A 27,505-nucleotide genomic window follows, 5' to 3' on the forward strand; every position below is an offset into this window, starting at 1 on the left:
TATGTATAAAATGTTAAAACTAAAAAAAAATAGAATAATATTGCAAGTGAAGATCAGACAAAGGATATAAATCCAAATTACAAAGAAGAAAAAAACTGAAGAGCTATAAACATATGAAAACATGCTTAAACTCACTAGGTAATCAGGTAAGTACAAATTAAAATGAGATAGCATCGAGTTTGTAAAAATGTTAAGTCTAAAAATACCAAGTGTTGAAGACAATATAAGAAAATGGATGGAGAAAGGAGAACACTCATTAAGTACTTGTGAAATTACAAATTTCAACCAGAAAAATCTGGCTGCATGTGGTCAATTTCAAAATGAGGAATGCCCTATGAATCATGTGAATTACTATTTCAATTGTAGTTCTAGCCTAGAAAAGGCTCACACGCATGCGTACAAAGGGAAATGTGTTGTAAATTTCAATGCAGCAAAAGAAAAATGTTTTTAAAGCACTTCAGATGTTCCTTGGTAAAAGAAAACATAAATAATGTGGTACAGTATTCTATAAAATACTACAAATACTACAAAGTAGTTAAAATGAGTGAACTAGGTATGTATTTATTAACATATCTAGATCTCAATAAGCAAATGGCAAAATGTTAGAGTAAATTTAAGCACACACAAAACAAATGATTATGTTGTTTGTGGATGCATGAATACATAGTAAAACTATAAAAACAGACTATTATACATAATAATGTGTATTATGTATATATAATAATACAGTGGCTACCTCTTGACAGGAGGTAGGAGTGGTGAGGGTCATAAGTACAGATGAAGGAGGCTGAATAGGACTAGGGGGAAAATATTAGAGACTTCAACATTAACCCTAATGGTTGAAAATTATTTTAATGCAAAGAATTAAACTATTTATTTTAGGTGGCGTTATGTGGAGTTTTATTACATTATCCTCTGTCCTACTGTATAATTTGCTATTATTGTTTATAATGCAAAATAAATGGCTAAAAATCAGCCAGTAAAGAATATTGTACTCTGGGTAATGAGAACAAAACTTTTTTTTGGCTCCTGCTGTACTGTATTTTTCAATTTTTCATTATAAGCATATGTTAATTTTAGAATTGGGAAAATTTTGGGGGGGATGAAATATTTTTGAACAGAAAAATATATATGGTGGTGATTACATTCCATGGAGTTCTGGTTCATATAAATATCTGTCAACAAGATTTTGAAGGTTTTTACACACGTTTATCCATATTCTTGCTTCTTTGGTAGAATAAAAGTTTTATACAACCTATTTTGAAATCCCTAAACATTTATATGAAATATTACTGTACCAGTGAAGAGAACAAAATTTGCTTCTATAAACAACATTCTAGTCTTTAAAAAGGATAAAGAAAGACTCCATAATGGCTAAGACTATGAAGGCTTTCATCACTATCTATAAATGTACAAAAATACAAGAAAGCATTATAGAAAACAAATTTGGTGTACATTCCGGTATGAATTTTTACATTATTATGATATTTTGTGGGAGGCATGTTAAATTAGAATATAATGAGAAAGTAATAAAATCTATCATTGTATTCTATTCTATGAGAAAATAAAATTGAAACTTTTATTACATGGAGTATTGGTCAAATAACCTCACCAAACTTCAGTTTTATCTATAAAATGAGCAACCTACCATGCCCATCTATCTCAAAGGGTTGTGGCAACTGAATATAGTAATTAACTTCAACCAGCAAAAAACCTGCAGATCTACTTTGCTGAAGGGCACAGAGAGAGAAGCAAGTGCCAAGCCCGATGCCCAGCTAGGCATTAGTGGTATAATTAAGCTGAATACGGGCAGCTTTATTTGATCACCAACAGAAAAAGGAAATAGTCTTAGAAGATGGCATCCAAAATGTAATGAAGTAATGTAAGAAAGTAGAACCTCTTTCTAATGAACAGACACAAAAACTTTAAATACTGGTACTGAATAAAGGTCATGACAAAAGAATAACTCCTATAACAATGGTTTCAAGAAGTGAAATCTTTTACACTTAAAAAACTGTAAAGCATTATGTATGCTTTAGGTAATAGATAGAATGCATGAAAATAACACAGAAGTGAAAACAAATGGGTGTGAATGTTAAACTGTGTTCCCCAAAATATTTGTTACCATTTTGTACTTATGCCATGAATAGTCATTCTTACTTAGCTCACAAACACAAGAGAGAACTTAAGAATTAGACACGCCAGTTAACCAACATGCCAAGCCAAATCAACCTTGCAGTCAGCAAGGCTAAGAGCCAAAAAGCTCTTATGTCTACAACAATGCTCTTATGGTAAAATTACACAAGTAGCAGAAGAAATAACCCCAAAATTTCAAAAAGCGTCTTACCAGGGTAATGTCTCGAGAAGCTGCAGCCGCACTCATATGCAAACTAGGCTGCCTTACAGAACTGCTGCAATCAAGGGCTCGAGCGAATGTCCCAACAGCACTGAATAAACCACAAAAACAAAAAGGAAAAGTCAAGGCTCTATTCTTTTTTTCTATTTAAAGTAATACATTTAGGTAGTGAATGAAAACCATAAAAGAAAAATCAAACAAGTTCTTGGATATTTGAGAATCTGCTATCAAATAAAAAGTATTTTCTATAAGATTTAAAAATTGAGAAGACAATTCACCATACATGAATCATTACATATAATTAAATTAAGAAAAAGTAGGATTGAGGAATAAAGAAGAGAAAGATCTATTTTTAAACACCATGACGTAAACAATTTGGTATTGAAATGTGCTCAAAAAATGAGAAGTAAATTAGCTTACAGAGTTTGACTATTACTGCAAAGCAAGTACTGACCCCTCCCACCTTTTTTTAGCCCAAATTGTGAAATCTCAATAACATTTTTTCTTTAAAATATCATCAACCTCTTCCTAAGGGCTCATTTCCATTTTTAAAAAATTACCATGACACTATCATCATTTAATGATTTAGAAGGACTTCCCATAGGTAGAGAACCCTAACTTTAAGAGACAAAGTATGAAATGAAGTTAAGACTTGCCGCTTGTTGCCCGTATTTTAAACACATTAGCTGAGGAAGAGATTACTTAAATGTTTTAATTAAAATACAACACGTGTGCAGAAAAGTACACATTGTACAGCTATTTAATTATGGCAAAGTGAAAGCATCCATGTCACCAACATCCAAGTCAAGAAACAGAAGGTAACAGTACTCCGGAAGACTCCTTCTGGTTCATTCCGAATCACTACTCCTTCCCTCTGCCCCCAAACAAACCACCATCCTAGATTCAAACACTAAAGGTTAATTTTGCTCATTTGAGAACTTAACTAGAATCACACACTAGTACACTTTTCATGTCCATCTTCTTTTGTTCAAAATTATTTGTGGATTCACGCATGCTGCTGGCTATAGTTGTGTTCATTCGTTCTCCTTGCTATGGAGTACCTTTTGTATGATGCCCTACCCCCAACTCCATTCTACTGTTGATGGATATTTGTTTCCAGTTTAGGGCTACTATGGATAGTGATATTCATATGCCATCTGTATACGTACCTTCTGGTGCACAGGTGTGGATGTGTATTTAGGAGTGAAACTTAAGGTACGTGTATGTCAGATGACAGCAAACAGTTTTCCAAAGCAGCTATACCAACTCATACTCCCACCAGTAGGATGTGAGTGCTGGTTGCTCCACCTTATCACCAATGCTTGGCACTGTGGGTTTTTACATTTTAACCAGTCTGATGGGATGTGCAGTGTTTTTTGATTGTGGTCTTAATTTACATTTAGATTTTTAAAAAATCAAACAAGATACTAGGTGACTCTCCTTGGTGCCTCTCATCCTGGCTTCAAGGAAAAAGGAAACACATGGCCCTTGGCAATCAAGGAAAAAAGAAAATGATAATCAAATCTTGACACTGCAATATCTACTAAATAGACCAAAATTGGGGGCCAGTGGTTCCACCAATGATTCATTTCTACTCCCAAATCTTCAATCTTGTCTATCCCACTGACTTGCTCCTCCCCAGCAATGTACAGCAAGTCTCTTCATTTAATCATTTAGTGGCTGGGTACATGGGCTCTGGAGTCAGAATGTGTAGCCACCAATACGATGTGTAACTTCCATGGTAACAGGAACTATGAACAGTGCTGTCTAAGACTGGGTAAGGCTCTTTTTCCACTGCATTTTGAAAAAGTTCAAGAGAAAATCAGAGAACATAATGAAGACCTTTGTAATCATGTCTGGATCTACCTGATTCCAATATTTTGCCAAGTTTTTTTTTTTTTAAGGAAATAAATATTTTAAATTTTGTTACAGCCCCCTATACACAGTCCCAGAACTCATACATATACGTAATATGCATATGCATACATATGCCCATTGAGAAATAAGACACTGTTCACACATTGTAAAACTTTTTATAAGTGATCATAGTGTATGTATTCTCACTCAACATTATTTTTGATTTATCTCTTTGGTACATATAGCTCTCATTCATTTTAATTGTTGTCAAGTAATATTCCATTATTGAGTTTACCTCCATTCATCAATTGCTTGCTGGCATATTTTTAGGTTTTTCCAATTTTTCCACTAATACGATGCTATGATAATCTCATTTACCTTCTACTTTGCAGCAATTCCCCCATGAACATCATTTACTTCTATAAGTAAAAAATAAAAATAAATTTTTATCCCATTCATTTTATCAAGAGAAGAGGAAAAGAGGGTGGGCAGAGAGGAAGTGAGTAAGCCAGGCAGCAGGCTTAGATCTCTCAGGGGAAAGCCCGATGCTTAGCAATGGGCCTCCCCGTTGCATGGGAGGTATGGATGCAGTGAGGGGGATTCAAGGCACACATTATTACTGGCACCTGAAAAATCACTGCTTTAATTAAAGTTATAGGATTTTAAGTGTTGAATTTCCTCGTTATACGTTTCTGTATTGTTTACATTCTTACAAGGAGTATTTAGTAATAAATTAGTGGAATCTTAATTAGTAAAGTTTAATAAGTCTATTTTCATTTTTAAAACTAATGATAATAAACTATATTATTTAGGAAGTGGTGTGATATATATTTGGCTTTATTTCAAAACTAGAAAAAAATATGACCAATAAAAAACAAGTAGAATATAAAGGAAATACATATAAATTCTTTTATATAAAGAAAAGATGTTTTTGACTCAATAGTACCAAACTCACCGTGCTACAACTAAAAACTGGTCAATCTGTCGATCTGTAAGTGGACTATTTGGGTCCCACACTTTAACTTCCAATTTTGACTGCTCCCTCTCATCTGATTCTCCTGTCCGAGAACAAAGGAAACAGAGTCTTGTTACAAGATACACACACTGTCATGCACAACTGGTGACTGTAGTCACCACGGCATTGAAAATGTAAGGCAAATGTTCATGGTTTCAGTACATTCTTTCAGACAACAGATGTAGAGCACTCTATAAAGTGAACACTGATAATAACACAACCAAACCTTAACCATACAACATTTTCAATTAGTCATTTACATGTATTTCCTGGGTACCTCTATGTGTGAGTCACTAAGCTTCATGCTAAGGGATATAAAGACCAAAAAAAAAGAAAAAAAAAAAAAAGAGAGAAGCACTCATGCTGCAAGATGCTTAAACTATGATAAAACTTACACATAAATAACTATAATAGAAGTGAAAAAAACAAATGTCACAAAATAATGTATACTTTCTGAAGACTACAGAAATCCTTTCAAGCTAGCTAAGAACTGAAAGGTACGAATGCACTGGCAGAAGAAAAGGACTAAGAAAATAAGAAATGAGAACATGAACAAAGCCATGTCATAGACAGAAAGGTAGCTCATTTTCTCAGGAGTACATTAAGGGGGATGAGAAGAGATAGCTAAAAGAAGTAGATTACGAGCATGTTACTGAAGACACTGCATAGATTTTCTGAATAGGGAGGTAATGAGAAGCTCCTGCCTTCTTGGGAAGTGAAAGACCAGAACTAACCTTCACATCTCACATTTAGCAATGGTATATAATTTGTTCTACAGAGATACCTGATGAAGACAGACAGACTTGGTATTTACAATGATGACAGAGAACAAAGAGAGAAGATTTAGGAATGTCAGGCCTGTATCCAACAGGTAGATTTCAAGCCTTAGAACTATATGGACAGTGGTGGCATTCATAGAAAAGAAACAAACAGGAGGTGAGTGAGGGCTGAGGATAATGTAGGATGCTGTGTTTTAGGAATATCTCAAAAAGAGATGTAACAATCAAGCAGGATTCAATGTCAGGACAAAGGACAGTAATGGAAAATAGACTTAGGAGTCGACAGGAATTTTGATTTACAGCTATGGATTTCCTGTTAGGCTGGGGACTTTGTTTTGGCCCTTGTTTTGCTTTTGAATCACTCCATCCATAATATCAGGCAGTGCCTTGCACTGACTGACATACTATGAAGCTAAACATTTCCTGCTAACTGACAAACCCAGGCTATGGGCTTCTTGTGTGTTCAGTCAAATACAGGAGCAAGCGGGCAGCATCAATGGCTTAAACAGAGAAAGGGGGAGGGCAGAATCAGCCATTTTGTCTGCAATCTCCGAGGTCAGCCACTGCTGTCAAGTGGGGACTTGCCCATCCTGCCCTTGTTTGAAGGCAAGTAACCAGAGAGCAATTACTTTCCCAAATATAAAGAAGCACAAGCAGAACAGAGAGTAGCAGGCCAAAGATTTCTAAAGTATTTGAAAGCACTTCGTTTTTCATTGTTTCTGTTTACAATTCTCAGCATGCTGAGCCAAGACATTCAACATTACGCTCAGTTAAAAACAGAAAAATATGCAAATTGTAGGAAACTTGAGAAAGAAGAATGACACAATTACACTTCCCTGTATCTTCAAATAATATATTTTAAGTAAGATAAATAGTAATGGTAAATGAATGGAAGGAAGGAAGGAAGGAAGGAAGGAAGGAAGGAAGGAAGGAAGGAAGGAAGGAAGGAAGGACGGACAAAAAATAGTAGTGGTAAAAATAAAAATTTGAAATCTTTATTTTTAAATAATACGAGACAAAATGACAATTGTATTCAGTATTAAGCCCCTCTGTTATATACTCCAGAACTTAAAGGTAAAACTGATATTTACTTTTAAAATTCCAGTAAAATTGATATATTTCAATCCCATCCATCCATTCTGCAGCACACAGCAGTAAGAGAATTCAGTTAAGAATTCTAAAATAAATTCTCTGCAAGCAATAAAAAACACTCCTGGATGCACTTATACTAACACCTAAGAAACAGACAATACCATGAGATGAGAACAAAAATAGCAACAAAAACAAAGACAATAAATATAGAAATGTTCTGTATCAAACAGTCACTCTAAACGAGAATTCTCCATTTTGGATTCACCATATAATTACATTTATATCACAATGTGATCACTTCTTCACAGTAGCACTTTTTAAAAGCTCTTGAATAAACTTATTTAGAATCTGGTAGCTAAATTCTCAGCTAAGCCAGCAGATATCTTTGGAATGGTCTTGGTAACTGTGGTACAAGCCAGAGACTGGACTAAGATTATTAATTCCATGTTCTGGTCATGTTCATTCCAGTCATTGCAATAATCTCACTTCTCTCTTCCATTTATGATAATCTACTCAAGTCCTACACATCATCAAACAGCCCAGTTCATGAAGATCTCCCTAATATACAATCAGGCAGTTGGTAAATATATTTACCAACTGCCTGATTGTATACAGTATCCTATTTTTGCTTCATGTGTTTTTTTCTTTCATAATTTTAAAGAAATACAGATTCAGCAATGACTTTAAATGTGTTCTAACATTGCAGCTATATTTTAAGATATCTACAATATATGAATAAAGTACTTCTTCAGTATATACTCTTAAGAGCACATAACGTTGTTCAAAGACTATATGACACTGTCATCCTATAGGCCTTTTCTTGGAACACTGGAAATATTCTTGATTCTAAATATGATTAATTTTCTTTACACCAATCACCAAAATATTATACTTTTTATGTTATAGTTAATTCAGAAATATATAAAGATACCATTTATCACTATTTTTGTTTAATATTGTTCTGAAAGTCTCACCAATGTATTAAATTATGAAAGGTGAATATAAAAAACTCAATAGCATTCTAAACAAAAAACAATAATGTAAAAACACATTCATTGTGGTAAAAATGTAAAACGCTAAGAAATAAAGTTGAAAGCATGTTTATAAAAAGAAATTACATGATGACTTGAATATAAATAAAAAGATTAAAAATTTTAAGAGTATAATTTTTGTACAAGTAACTCAATAGGTTAAAATTAATACATCTTAGTCTTGGAAGCCAATAAAATGATCCAAATTACAAGTCAATTCATAATTACAAAAATAATATTATTATGAAAAGAATAATAAGAAAATTAATTAAACTGGATGGGATTATAAGATATAGCAACATCAATCAAACAATGTTATACCAGCATAAAAATAAAACAGAATCAAAAGCACAAAAATAGACTAGATCATAAAATTACTGGAAAATTTAAGTATTATTATAATTACATAAATTAATTAATAATATTACCTAATATTTATTTAGTGCTTACTATGTCCCAAGAACCCTTTACAGCAGGGTTTCTCAACCTCAGCACCATAGACACTTTGGGCCCAATAACTCTTTGAGGTGGGGCTGTTCTGTGGATTACAGGATGTTCAGCAGCATCTCTACCACCACCACCTGTGTGACAACCCAAAAAGTCTACAGACATTGTCTAATGTCCCCTGCATATCAAAACTGCCCCGGGTTGATAATTACTGTTCAGATGGCTGCAATCAACACCTGCTTACACTTAACTGTCATAGGTTGATGTTTTTAATTTGGGCAACATTCACCACATTGTTGAAAAGCACATTCTACAAAATTACACACTAAAAATAATAGGGTTTACCAAAAAAAAAAGGACAAAACTCTGAAAACATATGGAACTTGGTAACCAGAGCATTCAAAAAAAAAAATAAAAGTAACAATCATAATAAAAATACTAATGCAGCTAAATCTCCACTGATATTTGTTTTGCACCAAGCACAAAGGTCAGTGGATGTTTTATCTCCTTAAACTTTGGACTCATGCTTCCTCCACTAAGATATAGGTCATTGTACACAATTTCAACAAAATTAAAAATAGAATCCAGGGTGCGGGGTTTTTTGGATACTGGGGAAAATATCTTCATAGCCCCTTCATTTGTAACTACAAGCTGCTCCATATAGTTTTAATATAGTACAAAGTGCTACAGATTTCGAGGCGACTAAATCAGCCACTACTTTTACTAAAGGAAGGCATTTATTTCAGTAGAATTTCCGTCTATTTTCCTTAAACTGTCTGTGAGAATACTTGCTTTCCTGATTGCTGGAGAAAGTCTCAGATAAACTGACCCAACTTCCACATTATACTGGCATTTTCCTATTTACCAAATGCATATGGGCTAATCCAAATTTAAAAACCATGTGTTACAGCAGAAGGGACTGTACTACTTTAACTCTAATTCTCAAAGATAGAGACTTCCTGAAGTTCCCAAACACTGATGAGTTATTTAATTAGCAGTAGATAGTAGCAACCAGGAGAGAAGCAATTGTGATAGCTGACAATGGGTGTCTGGTGCTGTGCTAACTGAATTACTTCATTTGATCATCACAGCACTATTATGTATGTATATACATTATTATTCCCATTTTAGAGAGGAAGAAATGGGAACTAAAAGGGGTTAAACAGTTTTCCCAAGGTTACTCAGTTAAAATAGCAGAGCCAGGTTTTATCCAAACTTGTGAATCTAGAGTCACTGTAGTTTAATAATTTATGTTACTATTATACTTTCTAAGAGTTATAAATTTTAATTTAATATGTAAATAGATTTCTTTCTTAAATTTTCAGTGTTTCAATACAGTGAAATAATTATTCAAAACTTTGCACATTATATCTTTTTCTATGGAAAATTCTGTGGGTGCTTTACTCAAATTCAAAAGAAGATTTAAAATCTCACAGAAACCTTTACCTTCTTTTGCAAACTACATACTGATCTTTCCAGATCTCAAGAGTTCATCAGATGGTGGGCAGCCGTAAATTAATTTAAAAATTCTAAAGTCACAAAAAGATTTATTCACTAGCAAGACAAATGCCACAACAATCTCTTAGAATCCATCAAGACACGTTCACAAAGAAAGCAAGCTTATAATATATTCTGGCATGGTGCTGATGCTGCCACCTACTCAGGATATTAATTCAAGTTCTGCAGCCCATGCGAATGCAAACTGGAATCTGGCTACTGGTCAAAATGTACCCACTCGGAGTATCAAAAGGGTTAGTAGGCAGAGACTGCAGTAAGTCCTAAATATCTGTTCTGGAATATGATGTTTTTTACTATTTAATTTCCCTGAAAACAGGTCCTGGCTACATATGACAGTTTCTATGATGGTAATGTCCATGTTTTTATATGAGGTTTAATTGCCGGTATACTTACTTGCAGTCCTACATCCTCTTCCCTAAAAATATATTAGTGAAAAAAGAAAAGAGGTTCTTTAAGTCTTGCATCTACCTGACTGCTGATATAAGAGTCCAAAGTGCTTTCTTTAACTATAATTAAAAAAAAAAAAAAAGTGTTTTTCTTTGTTAAAGTTGAATACTTACAAATAAAGCTAACAAATTCTAAACCTAAAAATAAGCTTAACCAAAAAAAAAAAAAAAAAGCTTAACAAGTAATGTATAAAATCTATATGACTAATTCTATATTTAAAAAAAAAAAAAAAACCTCCCACAAGACCCCAAAATACCCTGGAACAAAAGGAAAGATAGCCCAGTTTCTGGTTAAGATGTTTCAACATCATCAAAATGTCTGTTCTCCTTAAAATAACTCAAAAATTAGTTGCAACTCCAATAAAAACAGGAAGGTAGGTTCTTTTTTCTGGTTTTTAGTCCAGCTGATTTCTTTAAAAACTCACTTGGAAAAATAAGAGGGGGACTAGCATCATCAGATATTAACACGTACTACAAGGCCTCTATAATTAAAAGTAAGTTACCTCAGCAGAAACAAACAAACCAGTGAAACGGAACAGAAATCTCAAAACAGACCCACACACTGCTCAATATTATAAAATGATTAATCACCTCCCCAAGTAAGATGTAATATTAATACAATTTAAATCAGAATCCTAGTGAAATCTGAAAGGAAAGAAATTAACAAATTGATGATAAATCTCAACAGTAAGAAAAAAATTTTATAGGCGACCTCTCTGTTAAGAAATTTTAAAAGAACAATAGGGAAAATATGCCCTACCATAAAACATGTAATAAGAGATAGATAAACTTGGATCTAGCACACAACAAAACATTGCAAGGAATATAATTTCATGGATCTCTGTAATCCTTATGTAATAGTCTGGGAGAATATGCTAAATTAATAACAACAGTTAATAGAGGGTTAGAAGGGATGCTCCAAGGGACTCCTGCTTTTGTTTCTAGTATAATTGCATTATCTACCACAATTCCTATTATTTGCAATAAAATAATTTTAAGACTTAAAAAATGGGAAGAAGCAAATGAATACAGTGGTGCCCCTTCGTTACGCTATGTTACAAAGGGACTTCATCATAAACACTTCAAACTGTGTGAAGTTTATCTGGGGATTCTGACTATGTAATGAAGAGGTAGGATTCTAAGCGGTATGGAATACTGAAAAGCAGCCTCAACTTGTCATTCTCTGTATCCTACAGTTCCCTAAGGCACCTCAAGAGATTCGATGGGGGCTTCTCCCCACACCTCACCCACAATGACCTGATTTTCCTTTTTTGTTTAAGGTCATGTTGTATAATAGTTCATTTAAAGAAAGAGTTCTATTGCTTGAATAAAGTTTATAAAGCATTCACCCAGAAGGAACATTATGTTAAAGGCAATTAATACTCATTAATGAACTATAAGATCTATTATATTACTGAATATTTAGTCAGATTTTCTAAATACAAAGAATGCCTTTGTCATAGAACTGGCATTACTCCCTAAATGCCGCAAACTATTAAGAATCATTCCTCTTAACTAGAAGAACCTCAAGTCCATTTTGAGGACTATAGAATCAATTGTTGCATTTTATGTATTATTCTGTTTTCTAAAATAATTTTTTTAAAAATTCTAAACTAGGTAGATGTGTTTTCCAAATTATATCACTCTGCTTTTCAGGGACAAATACTATATTTAAATAACTTTTTGGATCAATGAGAACTCATGAGATTCCTTGATCAGATTTTTCTGCCCGCTGTTACTTGAAATATGCCAACTTCATTACTTGGTTCAGCATTTATCTTCACATGAGCAATACATAAAATTTTCTAGACTTACTATACACGTCTCGGCTTGTGCTCAGGGCTCAAGGGAGAACCACATAATCAATGACTCAGGCAGCACAAAATTTAAAAGTCAAATAATAAAAGTAGCATAAAAATATTGTATGAACACAGGTCTCCACAGTTTGAAGAAGGGAGAGATCAGAGTTCAGGAAGGAGTAACAAAGGACTGCTATGGGGATTTAGAGCTTGGTCTAGGTGCTTATGCATACATGAGCACTAGAGACGTTCCTGGCCTGTGCACAGATGGACTTGCTGAACTATTTCCTAGAAGCATATACATTTGCCAAAAACTCAAAGAAACGCACACTAGAAAGGGTGAAATTACTTACTATATATAAATTATCCCAGAATTAAAACAAGAAAAACCCACTTGTAAATGAATACCTGTAAGACAATTTGGTATTTTATACAAAATTTCAAAAACACATGCCCTATGATTTAGCAATTCCACTTTTAAGGATATATTTTCCAGTTATATCCAGAGTGAAAAATTATCCTTTATACTCATTGCAGCACTACTTGTAAGATTTTAAAATCAAGTGTTTTCTCCCAATAATAAATATTTAGTGAACACTTAGGTACAGTGATATAGGTCTAACATAGAACATTACTATAAACATTCAAAATTATTCCTAGAAGACAAGTTGATTTGTACAGATCAGAATGTCAATAAATGCAATCTCTCAGCCTATAATAAATACTCACAGTGTAGTCAAAAAAACTGTCCAAACACAGCTGAGTACAGACACAGCATTCTGTTCTCCAAGCTTAATCATTATTGACCGACCTTTCCTGCTACTTAAGTTCATGAAAGTGCAGAAGTCTGCAGCCTAGCATTATTCACAACCATCCCACCTACCTACCACTGACATCAATGTGTACTATGATTCACAAACTCTACTCTGAGTATCTGCTGATTTAACTTTTCTGCATATATTTTCTAGAAGTAAGGCAAGGTAGAGAGAAGAACCTATGGAAGAACTCATATGCTTTAATAATCGGAGGGCAGAAACAAAAGTGGAGGCCTTTCTGTGAGTAATGCAAATCACTCACAGGCCTTAAGGAAAAGACTAAAAAATCCTAAACTTCTGGATGACAAAGAAGTAAATAAATTTAAAATCACTATTTTTTCATCAAATAATAAAGTGGGGAGGATGTTTGCAATACTTGTGGACAAAGAGCAAACATTTTTGTATTTGTTTACCTTTAATATTCAAAGAAGTCTTGCTAAGACATGAAAAGATAAAAAACACAAGTAGAAAATGCATAAAAAATTTATAGAAGGGCTAAAGATAATAACAAAAGCAAGCATAATCTCAACGTTAAAACAATTTTTTTCAAATAAACACAATGAGATATCAAAATGCGGGGGCAGTGAATTGAGGGGGAGAAAATCCCTAATGCTTACAGTGTTGGTGAAGACATTAAACATAGCCTTTTTGAATGGCAAAGAAACATTTTCAATATCTAAAATGTATACATACCATTTCCTTCCAAAAAGTTATGCTTGAGAAATATTTACAGAGCATAAATAAATGTATAGATTTTCTAGTAGCATCATTTGTAATAACAAAAAAATGCAAACACCTAAAAGTCTATCAACAGGGGACTGGAAAAGGAAGTTCTGATACATCTATGCAAATGTTAAGAACTGTACAGTCACTAAAAATAATAAGTCATTCTACTCAGATGGAAAGATGCAAAAGATACTGTTAACTGAAAGAAGCAGTTGTAGACTAACATGTGCAACCTGCCACACTGCACATGGACTACTTCTGGATGGAGCATAAGGCAAAGTGTGAACAAAACAAATATACCCTACCAAATCATTGTAATTAAATATGGGTTTGGAGAGAAGGAAAAGGCATGACATTAATTTCCTATGTTATACATTTCTCTATTTTGTGTTGTATTTTTTAATGGTAAGAATGTTTTACTATTGTAATCAGGAAAATATAAATTATATCTAGCTAGGAAAATGTTTTTAAAATGCAAAGCTCTGAAACTCTCTGGTACATAAACTACTCAGATCAGCCACAATCCCTACTAAAATTTAACTGTTCAAAATGTAACTGTTTCATGGCCTCCTCTGATAGATGACTTAATAAGGGCACTTAGGATTTCAAGGGATGAGTGTATCACATTAAAATGCAAGTTCAACAACACGAATGCTCTTAATCTTGTATTTAAAAGAAAAACGCAGCCAGGAAACTCATAAAAATGTGAAATCAAAAATGAATAATTATCATGGCAGCACAATTTACAATAGTCAAGGTATGAAAGCAACCTAAATGCCCATCAACAGATGACTGGATAAAGAAATTACGGTTCATATATACAATGGAATATTACTCAGCCATTAAAAAAAAAAAAAAGAAATCCTAACATTTACAACGACATGGATGGACCTAGAGGTTATTATGCTGAGTGAAATAAGTCAGATAGAGAAAGACAAATACCATATGATTTCACTTATATGCAGTATCTAAGGAACAAAAAAGAACAAACTAATCAAAAACAGACTCACAAATATAGTGAACAATTTGGTGACGGACAGAGGGGAGGGGGATTAGCGGGTTGGGAGAATGGAGTGAAGGGTTAAAGAAGTACAAATTAGTAGTTGATAGTTGGGCACGGGGATGGAGTGCACGGCAGAGGAAATACAGTTAGCATTAATATGATAGCAGGTGGAGGGCCAGGGAAAGGAGGGAGCAATTGGGGGGATCATTTTACAAACTATATAAATGTCTAACCAATGTACTGTATACTTGAAACTAATTTAAATAAATAAATTTATATATGTATGAAAATGAAGTTAATTAAATAAATTATTATCCCTTCTATTTCTTGTATTTCTAAAATTGGAAGAACTCATAACACTTAAACTTTAGCCTAAAAGTTGTTTCTCCCATATGAGAAAAAGAATATTTGATTTTTAAAATATATTATATGTTTTCATAGGACTTGAAACTCAAAGGAAAACATACCTTCTAAGAGCATTTCTGGAATGTCTGCTTGATATCTAGGTCCCACTCTGATTTCACCTTTGTCAGCTAATAGTGTTTTCACTGAGGGGTCATAGACCAATGAGTAGAAAAAAGTATCCTGAAAAGAAAGAAAATATATAAGTAAGCTTTTATTATAAGACAATAAATCCAATGTCACAATAATGAAACCATACAACTTCAGATTGTATAAAATTTCACTTTAGTGAATAAATTCATAAATCTTTACGGAGAGCATGATGCTCTTGTCATCATGTAAAACAATGTAGCATTAAAGCAAGTCAAAACAAATAGCTTACAATAGAAGCAGAAGATAAAGACTTATTATTTGTTTTAGTCTAAAAGAAAAGCATTTAACTGACTTAAAACAGAGTTTTGAAAAGCTAGCAAAGTTAAGCCATAAGTCAAAGGTAAGACACTTAAAATCAAGTAATCATTTAAACCTCTAAAGCCCACACTAAACAGTATAGATGCCTTCATAGATACCAGGCCCTCTTACTTTTAGAGTTTTCATCCAACATTGTATCAAAATATTAAAATGCATCCACATCCACAATAAATAAACTACAGAAAAGCTGAGCTTATATGTAGTCTACTATATTAATTATAATTCTGCAGTTCTCCTTGAAATTCTGAAGGATTGACAGATAGATAGATAGATAGATAGATAGATAGATAGATAGATAGATAGATAGATAGACAGACAGACAGACAGACAGACAGACAGACACAACTATACATACTACCATCACTGGCACACCTACTTAACTCTCCATGGTCCCTGAAAACTGGGGTCCCCAATCCCCGGGGCCATGGACCAGTACTGGTCCGTGGCCTGTTAGGAACTGGGCTGCACAGCAGGAGGTGAGTGATGAGTGAGTGAGCAAAGCTTCATCTGTATTTGCAACTCCTTCCCAGCACTAGCATCACCGTCTCGGCTCCACCTCAGGTCATCAGGCATTAGATGCTCATAGGGGCACGAATCCTACTGTGAACTGTGCATGTGAGGGATCTAGGTTGTGCGTTCCTCCCGAGAATACGATGCCTGATGAGCTGAGGTGGAGCCGAGGCGGTGATGCTAGTGCTGGGGAGTGGCTGTAAATACAGATTAACATTAGGAAAGATGTTTGCACCAAGACTGTAAAAAAATCAATTGCTTGCGGACTCATTCCAAAACCCTATCAGTGATGGAAGCACAAAAGACCCTGAATTGCCAAAGCAATCCTGAGAAAAAAGAATGACGCTGGAGGCATCACTCTGCCCAACTTCAAATTATACTACAAAATGACAGTAATCAAAACGGCTTGGTATTGGCAGAAAAACAGACACACAGACCAGTGGAACAGAATCAAGAGGCCAGAATTAAACCCATGATTATATGCGCAAAAAATTTTTGACAAAAGAGCCAAAAACATACAGCAGAGAAAGGAAAGCCTCTTCAATAAATGGTGCTGGGAAAACTGGAAAGCCACCTGCGAAAGAATGAAACTAGACTATTGCCTATCATCACACACCAAAATTAACTCAAAATGGATTAAGGACCTGAATATAAGACCTGAAACAATAATGTGCATAGAAGAAAACATATGGACTAAACTCATGGACCTTGGACTTAAAGAGGATTTTATGAATTTGACCTCAAAGGCAAGGGAAGCAAAAGCAAAAATAAATGAATGGGACTACGACAAACTAAAAAGCTTCTGCTCAGCAAAAGAAACTGTCAACAAGGTAAAGAGACAACCACCCGAATGGGAAAAAATATTTGCAAGCAACGCCTCTGATAAGGGCCTAATATCCAAAATATACAAAGAACTCATAAGACTCAATAACGACAAAAAAACAAATGATCCAGTTAAAAAATGGGCAGAGGACCTGAACAGACACTTCTCCCTAAAGGACATAGAAATGGCCAACAAATATTTGAGAAGATGCTCAACATCGCTAGCTATTAGGGAAATGCAAATTAAAACCACAATGAGCTACTATCTCATACCTGTTAGAAAAGCTGTTGTCAACAGGACAAGTAATAACAAGTGTTGGAGAGGATGTGGAGAAAAAGGAACACTCACACACTGCTGGTGGGACTGCAAATTGGTACAGCCATTATGGAAAGTGGTAAGGAAGATTCCTCAAAAGACTAAGAATTGATCTACCATATGATCCAGCAATCCCTCTACTGGGTATTTACTCCAAAGACTTCAAAACATATATCCGAAAAGATATTTGCACACTGATGTTCATAGTAGCACTATTCATGGTGGCCAGGACATGGAAGCAACCGAAGTGTCCTACAGCAGATGACTGGATAAAGAAGCTGTGGTGCACATATACAATGGAATCTGTGTACCATTCCATTGAAGAAGAGATGAAATCCTGCCATTTGCTACAACTTGGATGGACCCCGAGATAATCAAGCTAAGCAAAATAAGCCAGACAGGAAAAGTTGAAAACCACATGATATCACTTATATGTGGGATATAAACCTAAAAGCAGAGGGGAGGTAGAAGGGGGGGAAAAAAATTTTAATCATTTCTTCAATTAAATAAATAAATAATTTTGAAAAAAAATCTGGCAGCCTATTGCAATGTATGGATGGACCTTATTTGGATACTGATGTGAATAAAATTAAATATAAATATTGATAGGGGAAAAAATTGATAAAACTTGAAGAATTTGCTTTTATGAGTTTATTTCCTAGTAAATCACCTTTCCTTTTAAAACAAATGAAATTTTTATAACATATTTGGAAGATTATGCTGTCAACTCATGAAATTTCCATTTACCAGCCTCATATTTCTATAGCATTAAAATATGTGGCGGATTAACTCACAGAATCCGGCACCAGTATGCCATAGGATGATCTGTGATGCTGTGACTTTCAAGAATGTCTGAATGTAATTTTAATGAAATGTGCTTTATTTCAGTAAATTTAATCTAAATGCTCCTTTTTTAAAAAAGAGATATTTTAAGAAAATTAACACACAGATTTTGTGTTTTTGTATTAAGAATTATGTTTCATGAAAGAGAATACTGATTATTTTATAAAAAATAAATATCACAAAACATTCCATAAAAAAAATAAAAAATAAAAATAAAAATAAACCTAAAAGCAACAAACAAACAGGACAAACAAACTGAGACTCATGAACATGGACAATAGACTAGTGGTTACCAGAAAAGGGGGAGGGGGAGGTAGACAGGGAAAAGGGGTCAAATATGTGGTGACAGAAAGAAATCTAACTATGGGCAGTGAACACACAATGCAAAATATATATGCCTTACTGTTGAATTGTATATCCGAAACTTACTGGATTTTGTTAACCAATGTCACCATAATAAAAATAAATGAATTTTAAAAAAACACCCAATCGGTGAGTGGAAAAAGACAATTAAGTTGCATCTGGTGGCAGGCTTTATGGTGGCAAGTGAGTTGAGGTACTTCAATTACACAGCTGCATCTGGTGGCATCTGATTCCGCATTATAGTGAGTTTTATACTTATTTCATTATATATTACAATATAATAATAAAAATAAAGTGCACAATAAATGTAATGCACTTGAATCATCCCGAAATCACCACCGCCACCACCATTCCTGCCTGGGTCCATGAAAAACTTGTCTTCAATGCCAAAAAGGTTGGAGACAGCTGCCTTAAAACACAAAAAAGCCCTAGTTACTAAGCCCAATGGATAAATGACCTGGCCACCAGTCCTTTGCTGAACTCTGTATAACCAATGGAGGTCATCTGAACCAGTAAAGTCTCGTCCCTGTTTCCCACTATGATTCCGAGAGTCACTTACTGCATGAGTTCTCTGTTTTATACTCTGGAAGAATCTATCCTTACCATCAGCACTCTACTAAGACCCAGCCAAGCGAACTGCAAATAAGGGATAATCTGTCTGGTACAAAACTTTCTATTTTCAAGATCTGACAGACTGTATTAACAGGAAAGGAGAAAACCAACAAGGAGATACCATCCAGTGAGAAATTCTGCACTGTGTTTTAATCATGGGTCGCAGTCAGTAGAAAAGATTAAATAGTAAAACTGTTCAAAAGTCACACTGATATGTGACAATTTATGCATGTAAAAAAATGCTATCTAAGGAAAAGAAAAATCTGCAGAACATATAAAGCAGCCTGCTTAACAGGCTGATGGGGAGGGGGGTCCCCATGGAATCAGACTTATTTCTTTGTTTTTTAAGACAGGAGAACAAAGAATGTTAATAGATAACTAAAGCTATTGCCACTGGCTCACCAACAGCTTTAAAAGTGGAGCTACCTCAGGTCATTTTTAGTTTGTGAAATGTTAGTAAGTATTCCACAAAAACAAGATTTTGCCATATTTTACTGTAAAATGAAATGAAATTATTATTTAGGGCCACGTACGTTGGTTGCTTAGACTCCTTAGATTTATATGTACAGATATGGGAAAATATTCAAAATGTTTTTAGTTAAAATAGAAGTTGTAAAAAAAAAAAAGGAGGAAAAAAGTGTTCTAAGAGATATTTATTCAGTCATTTTCAAGAACGCAGAGAGTTACAAAGTAAAAAATGATGATTAGAAAGTTGCCCTTTGAGTTACCATCTTCGAATATGCCAGTTTTTCAAGAACAATCTTATAATGGATAAAGTAGTAAATCTCAATCACAAAAGTATTTTTCAAATTGAATAAAGAATATAAATATAATAAGTTTTTCCTAAATTGCTTTCTGCCCACCCTCCCCAAAAAAAGTTTCCTTAAATACACTGCCAGGGGGCGGTTCCTATCACAAAGATTGATAAAGGACTAAGTGATGAAAAAAACCAAGTATAGAGAAAAAAAATCCTCAAAACCTTTACCAATTTTCACCTACTAATAGTCCTTAGCATATATAAACTGCTAACAAAGCAGAAGGCAAAATTTATCACTTTTCAAAAAAATTCCACTCTCAACAGCCAAATACCCCAATAAAATCCACTGTGAACTAATGCTAATTTCTGCTTCTGTGAATTACTGCTAATTTCTGAGCATTATCATTATCTATATTATTACTGACCATTCTGATAAACAAACCCTACAAACCTCTTTTCTAAATTTCAAAAGCATAAGTTTCATAAAGACTATGAGCCTTTTTTCTGCCTTGAATATTTATTTCCTTTTAGTTTTCTTTATTAGAGTTTCTAATATATAGTAGTTTTACATATTTTTATTTATCTTTTTGGTTATGTTTTCTTCATTTGAGATCAGAGGACAATACTTATGATAAAAAATGTCCTTTTAATTCTTTAAAATACATATATATAAAAAATAAAGAATTGGGGAAATAAAAATACCACGAAACTATAAAGGTTAAATACTGAAACATCATCAGCAGTAAAACATTTTTCCATAATACAAATGTTATTAAGTCACATAAAACTGTACATAACATAAAACATTGTTTGTAAGAATTTCCTCCTTCACTGAAGCACATGCTCTAATTCAACTTGCTAAAAAAATGTTAAAATGTTAAAAATGTTTCTTGTTGAAGTTTCCAGAAAGATTTTTACTTGACAAAGTTTATTAGGGTTCCAGGAAAGAAAGCAGACCACCAATGGTAAATTCTCATCTGGAAAGAGTCTGAAAAAGAAGCTATTTATTTAAAAACAACAACAAAAACAAAAAGAAATGGGGAAGAGGACAAAGTACAGTAAAGCAACTTTTTCAAAAAGCCAAAAATATTTCTTCTACTATCAACTAAATCATGTGCTATACTTTATAAAGCCTTTCATTATCAACTGAAAAAAGAGAGACAGACACAAGAGTTTTTGCCAACTCTTATTGCAGTTAACAATAAAAATCAAATTACCCAAATGCATTCCAGTCACTATACTTTTACTATAATACTGCTATTGTGGTGCAATAATTTGGTACAAGAAATAAATTTAAAGGTATGGGCTTCATGTGAAATAAAGGAGAAAAACAAAAAACAAGTATAATTATGAATTACCTCTTTATCAAGATATGACAATACTGACTCTGTCTCATTGAGAAGGGCAACACTGCATTTTCCCCTGTTGAAAGAGGGGAAGAGTGAACAAATAAATGTCAGAAAGGCTACTTCACCTTCACAGTGATGACATATACAAAATAAGGAACATTTAAAATGTAAAGTATTAAGAAACCAAATGGCAGTTAGGAATATATATAAATGTATATATACTTAGGCTGGCTTTACTATCCTGGTATTGTAATCCTAAAACTTACCTGTCTTTGTAGATGTTTTTTGGGAGGTTAATCTGTGGAAGGAATGGTGTGAGGAAGTAAACCTTTATAACATAAAACACTTTATAGGTATTTTCTAATTATTCAAGGAAAAAAAAAGAGTACGATGAAACTTTCAGATTAAGACAGTTTCCGAGTCTACAAAGAATAAATACGAGGTGATTTTATATTTTTCATACAGAGACATTATGCAAACTATGAAAACCAGTGCCTAAAATAATCTTCAGATTTTTAAAGTAGCCACTGCATATGAGAACCAAAAAATAATACACATTCATATCAGATTAACTAACTTACCTTTATCGAAATTGCTTCAAAGACTAGTTAAAATTTAAACACAAGGAACTTCTGCAGAGCAAGGGGCAAACTGAAAATCTACAAGCTCACAGACCTTGAAGTCTGATGGCATTTACCTTTGATCCTAAGCCCTAGGCGTGAGTTTGAAAATGACTGTCTATACAAAAAAAAAGGCTTCCCTAGGCTTAAGAAAAATTAAGGTTACCCAGGTAGAAGTATTTATTAAAAGCACTTTTAAAATGATCCTCACTAGCTTGAAGATTGAATACAGCTACAAATTTGACAGAAGAATTTTGTTGGATTGTTCGAGTTATAAATATTGGTCACAGCTCACAGAATATTTTCTAAATGTCATAACATCATCTGATTTTCTAAACAAAGCTCATTACTGTTTCCCACAAAATACCAAGCAAAACAAACACATCACGTATACATTAAATAGAAAGCTAAAAGAGCAGTTGCTGCTGAATTATCAGTGAAAAACAATTCAAAGGAAAAAAATTACAGTTCTCTCAACATTTTGCAATGCTTTTTTCCTTAAATTAAAAATAAAATTTCCTTAAAAAAAAAAAATTTCCTCTCAGAAAATCACCTTACGTTAATGTCACTTCAAAAATTTCTCTGAGAACATGTGGTATTTCTCTATTATCCTGTCAAATCTCTATTTAGGTTACCAAGAGTTACAAAGGTTTTGTTTTTATAATATATTTTATTCATATATGTTACTAGAGTTTTTCTAAAGGGCGGAGCAAAAGTTGCTAAATGTTATTTTAATAGATACCACTTAATAAACAGCCAGGGCCACACCCCAAAACATAGATATCACTTTCTTTAATAGTCACTTGAATTTTAAGGGTTAACAGACGCTGAAAATTCATATAAACAATATAGCAAACTTAAAGTCTCTATATTGTCTGAAATGACGAGAATTTAAGCTGAATCATTAAACTATTATGTTCATAATTATATTAGGAGATAAGAAAACACTAGTTATACTGTTTTAGAGGCACATGATTAAAAAAAATCAATAGGATATGCTAGCCAATCTAAAATATAAATTATTTTTGAGAATACAGGTTTTATGGAAAGATGAAAGGATAATAGGGAATTTTAGTTTTTAAATTATCTTTATGGTAGCTATATTGTAGTTCTTCTCAAATTAGAAATAAAAATCCAAAACTTAAAATTTCCATACATATATACATATATATATATACACACGCACACACATACATACATACATACATATATACATACATATAAACAGCTAACAGCTAACAAGGTAGGAGGCTGAGTCAGGATTATTTTATGAAGTTAATATAAATATGTAATTAACACATGAACCACATGCCCAGAGTTGTTGATAAAAAATAGTTTTAAAGAGATTTAAAGTGTTGTCTTCCTTAATGCCAAACAAATGCTAGCTCAGAGATAAACACACACAATAAATTTTAAGCTAACCCCAAACAAAGAAACTATTATCAAACTCTGAATAAAGATAACCTGATTGATTTATGCTGAATCCTAAGCAATGATCCTAATTATTCTCTTCCGCAATACCTTAATCCTAATAAGATACCCAAACATGATGATTTAAAACATGTCAAAGACCAAATACAAAGAAAGATCATTCCAGGCTGATATAATTATTCATTCTGCTTTTCTACAGATCATTCAAAAAGTTCTTAAAAATATACTGTTTCAAAGACTGTGCTGGATGCTGGGACAGAGACATGAATAAATAATTACAACACAACACAGTCCCATGTTTAATGGCAGGTGCTGATCAGCTTATTTGCTTAACACGATGTCCAGCATAATCTCATAGACTCAAAAACCATATGTAAAAACGTACATACAGGTTATATATTTATTTTATCTAAAGATGTTACCAATTCGTATTAGCAAGAAAAGAGAAAGTTTAAATTAGCATCCCTTTCCACACTGCCTGCAGTTTCACACAACTGCAGCTTGTAAAATGGTTCAGGACCACCATCCCTATTTGGAAAAATGCAAATTTCTTAGTGCTACACCAGACTGATTGAATCCAAGTATCTTGTGTGAAGGATAAAAGAATCCACATGTTTGACAAGCACCACTAGGTGATCCTTAGGCTCACTGAATTTGGAATGCCAGCGCTACAGATGCAGACTCTGACTTTACACTGTCCTTGTTCAAAGAAAGACATTATTTTTTCATCAAAAAAAGGCATTTTTCTCATTGGCCTTATGAGTCTTATATTTGCTCTAGATTCTGAAGATTTTTTCATATAAAAACCATGTTAGGTTCTGTGACTGGAAATTCAACAAATAGTTTTATACAGCATTTCATCCACTGAATACAATGAACAACGAAATTCAAAAAAAAAAAAAATGAAGTTCAGAGACCCAAAATGCTTTCAGAAAATTACAACTCTCAACAGCAACACTGTAAGATAGGACAAAAGATTCAAAATTCTGAAGGAAATTATTTCCAAACCAGAACTATATGCCTAAACAAATCTCCAGCCAACTGTGAAAAACATTTTCAGATAATCAAGGACTAAAAGTTTCTTTACATTTTAGATGACTAATCGAAAAGAAAAGGCAAAACAATCATTATACTCCAAGAAAAACAAAAGATGGTACGAGAAGATTATGTGAGGGAATATTTACATGTTCATAAAATACAAAGACTGATTATTAAGTTAAAAGTTGTGATATACTGGAAACAGGGAAGAGAAGAGAAAGTGAAGAGATTTCTAAAATTGAAAAATTAATAGCAGCAGTATAAAAACGGTAAACACGCAGAAGCCACTGTCAGAGAAGTTGAAAATGACTGCAGAAGGGAAACTAAGCATATGATTGCTCAGTATTATTAGACAGCTATACATATACATATATATATATTTTTTTTTTAAATAAAATTTAAAGTAAAAGGAGGGATCCTAATTAGATAAAGTGCACAAATTTGTGTGAATACAATACATACTAAGGGGGCAAGGATGATTTATGATGACTCTATGTCCGGTTTTCTCAACCTTGGCCTTATTAACATTTGGAGCCAGATAATTCTTTGCTGTGGGGGCTGTTCTGGACACGTAGGATGTTTAGTAGCATTTCTGGCCTCTACACACCTAGTGGTGACTACCCAAACTGTCCAGACTTTGCCAAATGTTGTGCCCCAGGAGACAACACTGCCCCTGGATAAAAACCACTGTGTTACATTATAGAGTTGTTGAACCATGGTTTTCTTAACTATAGCTTAGTAACAAACATTTAAGGACTGCCTATGTAATTGAAAGAACATGATTTTATGATTCTTTGAATTATAAAAAGGAGAACAAAGAAGAGAAAGGAATCTGGAAACCTTTAAACATTCTATTCAAAGATATATTTCCTGTTAATATTGCTTTAATAGATATTAAGAAGTAAAAATTAAAAGAAGAGTCCCCCCTCACTCCAACCCCCTCCTCCCCCCAAAAAACTGGAATACCTGTTTTAGTAGGTAAGGTGGAGGAATGAAAAGCCAAGAAGAGAAGTTCGGGCTTAATGTAGATTTTGTGAAGAAAAATGACAAGCAGTGTTTTGGAAAGATCATTATGTCTATGGCATGTGGAGAGTACCAAAAGAACAAGACTTTAATCCATGATTCCGGAGATTTGATAACAAATATGAAAAAAAACTGTCAAAGATTAATTCGAGAGGGGAAAAAAATCTTTTTCTTGGTGCCACTTTTCCCTTTTATAGCTAGGAGAAACTGAAATATCCAAAAGGCAGGAAGTATTAGGAGGTTCCTATTCTCAAGAACAGGATGACAAACAAATTGTTTTGATTACCAGGAAAATCTCAGGCATTCCCACAATCAAGTGGAACACCAGTACTCGGGACAATATGTAGGATATACGTTCATCTAGCCTAGAGCTCTTCTGCATTGTGATTTGAGTTGGAGAAGGAAATATGTCAATTTGATAGGGATGAACTGATCATTTCAAAGGAAAACTTATAAATACATTTCAAGAAAAAGTGTGCTAAACATGTAGACTTTAAAATGTTAAACTGTAATATGATTTTTCTCCACTTACTGTATTTTTTCTCTAATTCTCCTACTAGCAATCTTATAAACCTAGAGCACACTGAGTAATTAACTTCTATATGTTAAATTCACTTAAGTAGCTCTATTTATAGTCAGCAGTAGTGCCCTTTTGGCTAATTCAAATTTTGTTTACAAAAACCAAGAAAACTGCCTTTATTAGAATTTTTTAAAAAGATTTGATTACAAATAAGTTTTTTAACATTAATAGTCAACTAGAGACTACTAAATTCAACTTGAGTACTATTTTATTACATACTTAAAAGTTAGCATTACTATCTTTTTTAAAATTGTCTTTTAAAATTGTTTTCTCTGAAGATAACAAAAAAGTTCTCAACAGACAAATCATAAATTAAATTTACAAATTATAAATCCTTTCATTTGAATCTCCTTGCTTTGATCAACACAGAAATATGAAGGAAGAAATACAAAATACAGAAAGCATAATTAGGACATTTTCATCTATTTCACTTGGTTTAATTTACTTTGTACATATCCTCACAATCACACATGTGTGAAAGGACCCATGCAAGTTTACTTTACAGTATTAATTTTCACAGCAAAAGAATAAAATGAACCAAATATCCATCAATCAGGATTAAATAAATTAGAAATATAAAACAGCCATAGAAAAGAATGAGACAGATCTTTATGATCTGATATGGAGCTATGTCCAAGATGTTTCATTTAAAAAGCACAACATAAAAGTGTCATATTTACTCCACAATTTACTTACAGATACAAACACATATACATACATGAAATAGTATAGTATATAGCTTCTGGAAGTATACAAAATGTTAAAAAGAAACAAAAGACCCAAAATGGAGTCACTTGTGATAAACTCCACCAAGGCTTAATACCTAATACCTAACTAACTGCAGGTTCTGTCTATCTTAGGAGAATTTTAAACCAATCAGTCTAGAATTTCTTGATCAACACTAATGAAGTAATCCTAATAAAATCCCCTGCCTTCTTCTAAGGCAGTGGTCCACAACCTTTTTGGCACCAGAGATCAGTGCTCCCATGGGAATCTAATGCCTGATGATCTGAGGTGGAACTGAGGTGGTGATACTAGTGCTGGGGAACAAATATAGACAAAACTGTTAGCTCACACCAATCACCTCCTGCTGTGCAGCTTGGTTCTTAATAGGCTACTACTGACTGGTACCTAGGGGTTGGGGACCCCTGCTCTAAGGCAAGGTGACCTTGCCTGAAATAATGCATTTTTAACCTCCTTGTCCCACCCTCCTTCTGCCTATAAAAACCTTCTATTTTGTAAAGCCCCTCAAAGCTCCCTTCTGTTTGCCAGAATGGATACTGCCCAACTCATAAATCATTTAATAAGGCCAACTACATCTTCGAATTTACTCAGTTGAATTTTGTTCTATAAAAATAAGATTCTAGAAACATTAATGGGCTGGAAGACTGTACAGAAGTGAGACATTTTATTGTATAACCCATATTTGATTTCTGAACCCATGTCAATATACTACATATCTCCCAAAAGTGTTTAAATTTTTA

General features: G+C 33.5%; 1 protein-coding gene across 3 annotated transcripts in view; it reads right to left on the reverse strand.

Moving 5' to 3' along the window:
- Window positions 1-27,505, reverse strand: part of MTA3 (metastasis associated 1 family member 3) — a 135,017-nt gene that overhangs the window by 53,939 nt on the left and 53,573 nt on the right. For all 3 annotated transcript variants that reach the window (XM_023531307.1, XM_011361354.2, XM_011361352.1), the window contains exons 5-8: window positions 21,339-21,402; window positions 15,352-15,469; window positions 5,169-5,271; window positions 2,348-2,447 (exon numbers count right to left, since the gene is read on the reverse strand). In XM_023531307.1, coding sequence (XP_023387075.1) covers window positions 2,348-2,447; window positions 5,169-5,271; window positions 15,352-15,469; window positions 21,339-21,402 — 385 coding nt within the window. The remainder of the gene's footprint in view (window positions 1-2,347; window positions 2,448-5,168; window positions 5,272-15,351; window positions 15,470-21,338; window positions 21,403-27,505) is intronic.

The sequence above is a fragment of the Pteropus vampyrus genome, unplaced genomic scaffold, assembly GCF_000151845.1.
Source record: "Pteropus vampyrus isolate Shadow unplaced genomic scaffold, Pvam_2.0 Scaffold66, whole genome shotgun sequence".
NCBI lineage: Eukaryota > Metazoa > Chordata > Mammalia > Chiroptera > Pteropodidae > Pteropus > Pteropus vampyrus.